General features: G+C 34.6%; 1 protein-coding gene across 2 annotated transcripts; it reads right to left on the bottom strand.

Moving 5' to 3' along the window:
- Positions 1 to 46: 46 nt before the first annotated feature.
- On the bottom strand, positions 47 to 8,971 carry LOC106878683 (uncharacterized). Of its 2 annotated transcripts, none has more exons than XM_014927967.2 (4): positions 8,614 to 8,971; positions 7,776 to 7,929; positions 4,865 to 5,905; positions 47 to 892 (listed from the first exon to the last, which is right to left on the bottom strand). In XM_014927967.2, the coding sequence occupies exons 1-3, from the start codon at positions 8,965 to 8,967 to the stop codon at positions 5,784 to 5,786; spliced, it is 630 nt and encodes a 209-aa protein (XP_014783453.1). In that variant the 5' UTR covers positions 8,968 to 8,971; the 3' UTR covers positions 47 to 892; positions 4,865 to 5,783. The 2 variants fall into 2 exon arrangements, with proteins under 2 accessions (XP_014783453.1, XP_052828896.1); XM_052972936.1 differs by having other exon boundaries at positions 7,776 to 7,926.
- Positions 8,972 to 8,977: the final 6 nt, after the last annotated feature.

Below are 8,977 nucleotides of genomic sequence, written 5' to 3'. Positions count from 1 at the left end.
CTAAAATAGAAAGATATTTTACTATTCCTACCAATATCTAAGTCACTGGCAGATAATGTGACTACTGGAATATTCTTTTTGTGTTTATGTTCAATTGAGACGTTGTAGATACTTTGAGAAAATTGTGGTGCATTATCATTTTCATCTTTTACAGATATTTTAACATTTAAAACAGACTCCTTTGGTGGAGTTCCCCCATCTTTAGCAATGACTTCGATATTGTAGTCGTCTTTTTTTTCTCTGTCTAATTTATCTTCTAAAATGATTCTTAAGGTTGATAATCCATCAGCTTGTTTAGAGACAGATAATGAAAATAGTGCTTTATCACCATGTAACTCATATTTAATTAAACTGTTTTGATAACCTATATCTTTGTCAATAGCATTAGGTACAGGATTTTTTTTTCCTTTCCCATATTCTTCTTCAAATTGTATATTAATTTCTTTCTCAGGAAACTCAGGTTGGTGATCATTTATGTCTTCTATTATGACTTTAATCTTTAAGATCTTCATAAATGTCTTGGATTTGTGAACAGCAACTTTAACGATTTCAAAACATTCTTTCTCATAACTACACACAGACTCAGCATCCAATGTCTGAACAGTGTACAGTTTCCCTGTTTTCGTCACATTGAACAACTGTTCTCCCTTTTGTTGGAGTTGACTAAATGTAATTAAATCCTTGTTCTTTAAAAAGGAGCTATCTGATTTCTGTAAGTCAGTAGCAATGTCCCCTACATAAGTATAGGGACTATTCTCTTCTTTAACATGGTATGTGATATCTTCACTTGAATAACAATGAGAAAAAGTCAGTAACACAACTAGAAATAGCAACATTTCTGTTGTTGACGTTTGCACAGTGTCCAAGGGAAAAATTACTTAAAATATTCAATCTGAAACCAAAATAATTTCAGTATATTAATGGAAATCAGGAAAACTATGTATTTTGTTTTCTTTTCTGAGTTTTTACCCATAAAAACAAAACTTCTATAACTCATTGAAATATTTGACTGATAACAGTGCCTTGCAAAGAACAAAACTGATATGATTTTGAACATGACGTACTAGAAACACATATGTTAGAGCAATTATTCTGCGCAATAACATGGAATAACTGTTCTAACTTTTTTGCACAGTTTTACATTTATTTCAGTTGATTTCAAAAATCTTAAATTTATGGTTCTAATGCCTTTTAACTTTATTTCTGGATTAAAACTTACTCCTACTTTCTGATAGTCTGAAGCAAACACAATTATATGTCTTAGTCTGAAGTGCATCATTTTCACTACTGCTGGAAATGAACTAACACTGTTGTGGCCTATATGAGATTGTTAACAGATTAAGATCAATTTCTGAAGAATATTTGATTAAACTACAACATATTCATAATTTATGTGGGTAATTTAAATAGACTAAATGCAATCCAATCAGATTTTAATGGAAAATTCTAAGAAAATATTAAATCATACAAATGATTCAATAAAAAATTAGTTGAAATATTTTATTGTTTGGAGAGAGTCATTCCCTTTTAGTGCCTTATAATTTAACACACTCTGAGAACCAAAACTATTGAAAAGGTTGCAAGACACAACGAAAATTTTAGAAAAATAAAGAAAGAAATGAGTGGAAATTTTATCGGTGTGTGTGTTAAATTATAAGGCGCTAAAAGAGAATGACTCTCCTCAGACACACTAGAATATGCTTCAACACACGAACTCACATAAAGAATCTTGCAAACTGAATCCCAAAACGAAATGAAATATTTTAGTTATCTCCCATGAACACAAACCCCACAAATTGCACAGAAATTATCTTACTTGGGGAGTTTAAAATGAAGAGACACCCCCACCCAAGCAACGTACTTTGCAACTATGATGCTCAGTCTTCCATCCGTATCCTTGGTTCATTAGTCATGGGATACAACTTCAGTAATTTCTGAAAGTAAAAAGCCACTTCTTACACTACATAATATTTAAGAAATCATAAGTTATACTGTCATCATCATTTTGCATTCATCTTTCCCAGGTTTGTGTGGTTAGAAGAACCTTCACCAGCACAGTGTCTCACCATCTCTTTCATTCCATTCTTACTCTGGCTTACCATACTTTCAGAACACGATCCTCCACAGCTTATTAAGTCATCTAGGTACCAAAAGCTATGAGCAACTTCTAAGATCTCCAAGCGTTTAAAAGAATATATTTTATGGTTGCTCTTAACGCCAATTCTATTCCCATATATCTGCTGTATACCGAGTCCTTCTCTATAACTCTGATGCTGTCTCAATACATCGTTCGTGCACCCATAAATAACACCATTCCCATATCCTCCTTTTCTGTATATGGACTATGACCAATTCCTAGATGGTTCTGTTTCCCTTCCTGTTAATAAAATCTTAGTCTTTTCTAGATTTACTTTAAAACTTCAGAATTCTAGGCTTTGCATCTGCATTATGAATTTTTTATGTAATTCTTTGGCAGATTAAACTATAAGAACTATGCCATTGCCCTGCAACAGTTCCTATATACAACTCTTATGTTGAACACTTCTGTTATGACCAAGGCAACTAAAGGACATTAAACTTTGCTAAATTCCTCACCTGCTGGTGTTTTAGTTGTTTTGGTGTCTATTTCCTGCATCTGAAAGGAACACTTCTTACATATGGCCACCCTATTACCATACACAGCATAAATATATTAAGTCTCAGCCCTATATATATGAATTTAGGTTGATGGTCATGTTTTTATAGATGGATATCCTTCCTATCACAAACAACTAGAGTATGGACCAAATGAAATATATTGTGCCAGCCACACTAATGAGGTTGTCTGACAGGACTGAAATGTCTCCATCATATCAGTTTGTATACAGAGTTGCTTTTCTCTGAGACAAGTCATTTTAGCTGCAGATATGGAGTTTACATTTCCTCTGTTCAGATCATTATTCTAACTTATCTCCCTCCTAGAGGGTTACCTTCTGTGCAGCTTGTGAAATCCATGTCACCCCTACACAATTTTTAATTCAGAGTTACTGCCCTTCTAAATGGGTTACCTTGTTTGCAGTTTAGTAAGTCCACATCTTAGTTTCTTGGTGTACAATATTTAACAACCAACTATTTGGAATATACTGAAGTTTGCCCTACAGTCTGGTGCAGATGATTGGGACGAGTCCATCTTCATAGTACTGATGGAGCAGGGAGTCTCCATGGCAGTGGTATGAGTGGTTAGCGAACAAAGTGAGTGAATGGGTTTCATTGTTTCTAGGATACTTGGAGTAATGGCTAATTTTAACACGTCAAGGTAAGAAGCAGAGCAGAAAGGTAAGAACAGCAATTCCTGTGATGAGAACTGTAACTTCTTGAAAAGATGAAGTGGAAAATAGCATAATAACCAAGATGGTAACTAAGAAGAGAATTAAACAGTTCTCGAGCATTCATATTAAACAGTAGGGTTCTTCACATCATAATAAAACTGGATGCTTCTGGGGACTGCATGGGCAGTTTCTCATAGCTGAAATAGTCAGAAAAATTCAAGGAGAAATTCGAAACATAGAAGCAGAGCTTAGCATCTAGAGGTTTGAAAATAAAACTAGCACAGACTAAAATTCTAGTTAGCAGGGGAAGATATAGAACTCAACTGTCATCTGAAAAGTGGCCAGGTTACAATTATTTACTATATACCCAATGTAAATTATGAATGCACAAGAGAAGCAATGATATTAAAGAGAATTTAACAGAGAAGGACTGTATATGGCAAATGCACAAGCCACACTAAAGTTACCTCTACCTTTCATCCTTCTACAGTCAATAACATATAAGTCAAGCACTGAGATTACTTCTCCTCATAGAATTGGCTACATTGCACCAAATAAAGGATCATGATGGCCCATTCACAAAATTTGATTCTCCAGAAATGGAAAAGATTTGAGCAAATGACTACCAACATCTTCTCATAGAAAACCTAAAGAACTACTATAACCAACCATCCAAGGATAGCCTGATATTCAGAGAACAGCTTGGAACAGAAACAAAGAACATCAACAACAAGAGTGATCCAATTTAGATCTATATCAGGTCTTATCCATCAGACATATGTTGAAAGGTATTTTAATTATGAAAGCCTCACATTTTTCTCACATAGACACCACTTGCTGTTACACAACTAATAAGCAAATGATTAAGACTTCATAATAGACAGAAGGCCACTATATATATCACTATTCTTCATGTAGCCTTAAGGCCAGATTCCTCATTCCTTTGTTAAAATAATATATCTAAATAATTTCAATGTAAGTTATAGAAATATCATAAATGTGTCTGTCTATTATGATAGTTAAATAGGTGAAGTTTAATACAATCTTTAACTCTTCAAAATTCGTACATATTTGGTAGATTTAGTCTCATTTATAAAATTCATAGAAATCAAATTATTAAGACATTTCATTATGAAACTAGTCATCAATATATTTATACATAGAAGCATGTAGTAAACTCACAGATTAATACTACCTTGTTTCTGTAAGACCAAACAATGGCTGACTGAGTGGACACTAAAACTAAAATGATGCAGTTTTAAAATATAATAAAATATAAGTAACATTAATATTGTGAATATATCAAAGATAGCAGCAAATAGCCCAATACATTATATAAAAGTAGAACTGCACATATATTCCCTTCTCCAACTGTTTCTCAAAATTAACTAAATACATGACAGCCATAGTAGAAACGATTTTCACCATAGGATTAAAATTAACACAGATCTAATATGGCTACCATCAGAATATTACATTTTTGATGTTGCAATATAGCTATATATGAAATCATTATTTCACACAATAGCACAAATAATATACAATAACAAACTTACCTTCATTGTGTAAAATCCTTTGTTGTATAAACTGTGACTTGGTCCCAATGTTCTGTTGTTAATGGTTGTCTGTGTCACTGCTGCTATGGTGTGACAATGGCTTCATGTTGATGGAATAGTGTTGGTGGTGAGTCAGTGGGGAACCAGCAGTTCCTCTCAGTCTTCCTTTGTGGAAGGGTGATATTTAGTGTGTATGTGCATAAGTGAGAGATGAGTGATGCTTACTCCAGCCTCACTCAGATTAGATGTTAAGTTTCACCTCACAGAAAAGACAGAAAGAGAGAGAACACAGCTCCACTAACAGTCAGCCATGATAAGTCTATATAACACCAACATGTCTGATGTGGAGGGAGACTGACATAGAAATACTTAGAACAGAGAGGTTATATTAACAAAATATGGTTGACGTTGTTAATGTGTGTGTGTAATTCAAAATGCAAATACAATATTGACAATAATAGTGTGTGTTTGACCTAATTCTAAACTAACTCTATCAGGATATATAAATGGGAAATTTAAAGGTGATATTGAAACCCTGTGAAATATATTTTCTCAAATCTTAACAATTTATTTATTTATTTTCTAATTATGTATGTAAAGTAAAATTCAATTTACATTTTCAGTATTAAATTGTATTGCACCAAGAAAAATCTCTGACTATAATTTCTTATCTTCCCGTAACTTTGCCTTATCTAACTGCAAGATTTTATAATTCATGTCTAAAGCTCCTCCTTTGCTTTACATTTGTGCAAACTTTTCCAAAGCATATATAAAATGAATAGTCTTTCAAACACATACAAAGATATTCAGTCATATGGAGGTAATTTTATTAATTAACTAATATATTTCTGTTGTTTTAAATGTTGTGTGAATGTTGAAGGGTGATATTATTTCTGTTGTGTCAACTTCTCAGTCTCACTTAACTGACAACAACATCTGGTGTTGAAGGTAACTGTCTCTCTGGAGGTTTCACATATCTGTCTTGGTAATGGTCTCTCTCAATGGTGCTTGATACATCAGGTGGGGCACCACCATAGATTCCTGAAACACACACATATATCAGCTACATTCATCACATAGTTTACATAATAAATAGGTATTTACTGATATTAGTAATCAATTCCTAGTCTGCTACAATGACAGGGCTATAATATAAAATAAAAATCAAGTTTTAAGTGTCCTTATCTAAGAAGCTGATTTCAATTAAATGCACACCATATCATTTCCTAATACAGTTCTGCTCCATTTGTTGCAAAGACACTAGAAACCACATTACAATTACATATTTATTAAGATGAACAACTAAATGTGCATGTTTTCCCAAAGGAAATGGAACCTGTGGATGAGAGAGACAGAGATACAAGAAAGGTGAAATGGTGAAGACAGATCAGAATCTATTACACACCACAGAGACGATGACAAAGGCCTGCAGTGACTAGTTTACACACAGTGTGAGAGAAGATCTGCTTTCTTATCTAGGCATGGCAAAACACACTAAAACAATGCTAGGTGTATTTGTGTCTGCTTACTGATAAGTCTCTTTGATAGTCTCTCATCCCATATTACTCACTCTCTTTGTCACTCAAATGCTCATCCCTTGCATTACACTTCTCTGTAACTCATCAGTCTGCTGTCACCCATATCTCTTTCACCCTTGCTTCTATGTCTCTAGCTTCCTGCATCATGCCCCTAATGCTCATCTCTTAATCACTTCCTCTTCTTCTCAATCTCCCAATCTTACTATACTATGCACTCAGTGTGATTGAGGATAGCAGTACACCTCTTCTGTTCATCACATATTGCACTCTCCCCTCTATGCTTTTATTGTTCACCTTCTTTTCACCATACGTTGCACTCTTTCACCCATGCCTATGGCTCATCTTTCAACCATTCACTCCTCTTCTCAATGTGAGTGAGGAGAGCAGTATATTCCTTCACTTTGCTGTACATGGCTTCCACTGTAACTACAGACATCACTGCACCTATTCTGACTCTGCCCCAAACACTCCTTTGTGCCATTCACAGAACCCACCTGTTTTCCATTTCCTTTGACACCACTCTGATCATTTGACACTTTTGGTTTATCTTTTAGCCAATGTAAACGAAGACCAATTGAACCATTTATACCCAGTTCACTCGACCTTCACCTTCACCTCTCTTACTTCCTCTTATCACCCCGTCACTCCTGCCACTATCCTCTTGTTCCTTATCTTCCAATAGAGACTACGTAGCCGTGGTCAGCAGGAAGGGACACAGCAGATATTCTCCCAACAACTGATGGCCAGGGCCTTAGGTTTAATTTAGATGGTTATGTGAACCTGCTCAAGACTGTGGTCAAACCCTGGCTGGAGAGGGTTGCTGCTGGAAAGCCTGTGTGTGTTGGCAGGATTGGGCTCCTTTCCATACTTCTGGAAAGAGTCAGAGATAGTTGTCTGAGAATTTCTACGAGTTCACCAGCCCCAATTTTTGGTCTTCTAATTCCTTTGGATTACTGTGTACAGGGCATGATTGAGAAAGGCACCAACCACTCTGCTTGCAACACCAAGGCCGTGTTGTTGCAGTGGAAGGGACAGCAACACCTACAGGATTGCTTTACTGTCTGATGAGATATTGATTCCTGCATTGGGAGATAGAGAACAGCAGCACCCTCAGCACACAAGTGTTAACCCTAAAATATTGCCACTTTTGACTGTATATTAATATAGCCAATCTCCAGATATTTCTAGGTCTTTTACAGAAGTAGAAACTATAGTGGATAAGACTACATAACAAAAGCAACATTTAACATGTCATAAAGATGATTTGTGTTGCTTAAAGCATTAGTAAATTACAGATTTAGAGTTGATTAATCTCTAAAGTAAATACTATGAATAGAATTAATAACAAATATGAATAAATGAGATTGTTTTACCTGACATTGCTGGTATTTCTTCATACTGTCTACTTGACCGCTCACTCCAGCACTGTCCACTACTCTTACGACTGGTCAATGTGTCAGTGGGATAGTTAGAAGATGGTCTGTTGTCTCCATAAGATGTCACCTCAATGGGTTGACTGTATTTCTGCTGTAAAATATAATAGTAATAAGACATACCCTAAACATAACATTTATGATTGACACTAAAATATGTAATAATAATAAAATTTACAGGTTTTTGGTGGTAATAAAAAAATTTTTTCTATATTTCTGATCAGTCAAATTTTTTAAGCCTGTTGTTAAGATTTTTTAATCTTTCAGTAGGAAAAGGCACAAGTACTGACATTTCTCCACTGACAAAACAATAAAACCTTCAGAATTTACCTCATTATGTTTCCTCGTTTCCTTCAATAATTATATACAGTATAAGTTAGTTAAAGTCAGAAACAATTGTTAACAATACTTTTATAAATGATTCCACAAAATCAGATGCAATACTATTGACAAAAATTAAAGATGCCAGACTGTAATGTATAAACAGATCTCTTATTATCCTGGTAAATGTCTTTTCAGACATTCATCTGCCATAAAATATCTTACAACAAACGGACAGCAGTAATCACAAAACAAAAATTAAATAAATAAGTATTCCACACCATATCAGGAATGGTATTTTCTTAACGATACATAAGATATATTTTGGACATTATGAAGCAAAACAATACTGTAAAATTGGTCAAGTGAAACGTAATGTCAAATATAAAGCACTGAGCTAGATCATTCTTAATTACACATTCTTTACTAACAGATTGTTAATTAAAGTAAAGCTTACCTTTGTAGACTTCTGAAGACTTCTGTTCATTGTCGATGTCTTCCAATCTTCTGGATAGTAATGGCTCCTCGAATGACCATATCTGTCTGATGTCTCTCCTCGATTACCTGACATCACAGGTACACTGTTGTTACCTTGATAGATCAACTGTCTCATCTCATTGCGACATTGGTATGCCTGTTTCTCTTCTGCTGTTCTTTCAGATGAGCTATTTCTCACATTGTTACATCTCACAATACACAGTGTTATAGAAACCACAATAGCTATAGATACTATCACAGCTGCTACTACAATGATAATCAACAATGTGGCATCTATGGTGTTATCACTTGGTAGGTGCACAGCTGTGAACATTGGTGACGTC

The sequence above is a fragment of the Octopus bimaculoides genome, chromosome 14, assembly GCF_001194135.2.
Source record: "Octopus bimaculoides isolate UCB-OBI-ISO-001 chromosome 14, ASM119413v2, whole genome shotgun sequence".
Taxonomy (NCBI): Eukaryota; Metazoa; Mollusca; class Cephalopoda; order Octopoda; family Octopodidae; genus Octopus; species Octopus bimaculoides.
This window is presented reverse-complemented; position numbering and strand designations above follow the sequence as displayed.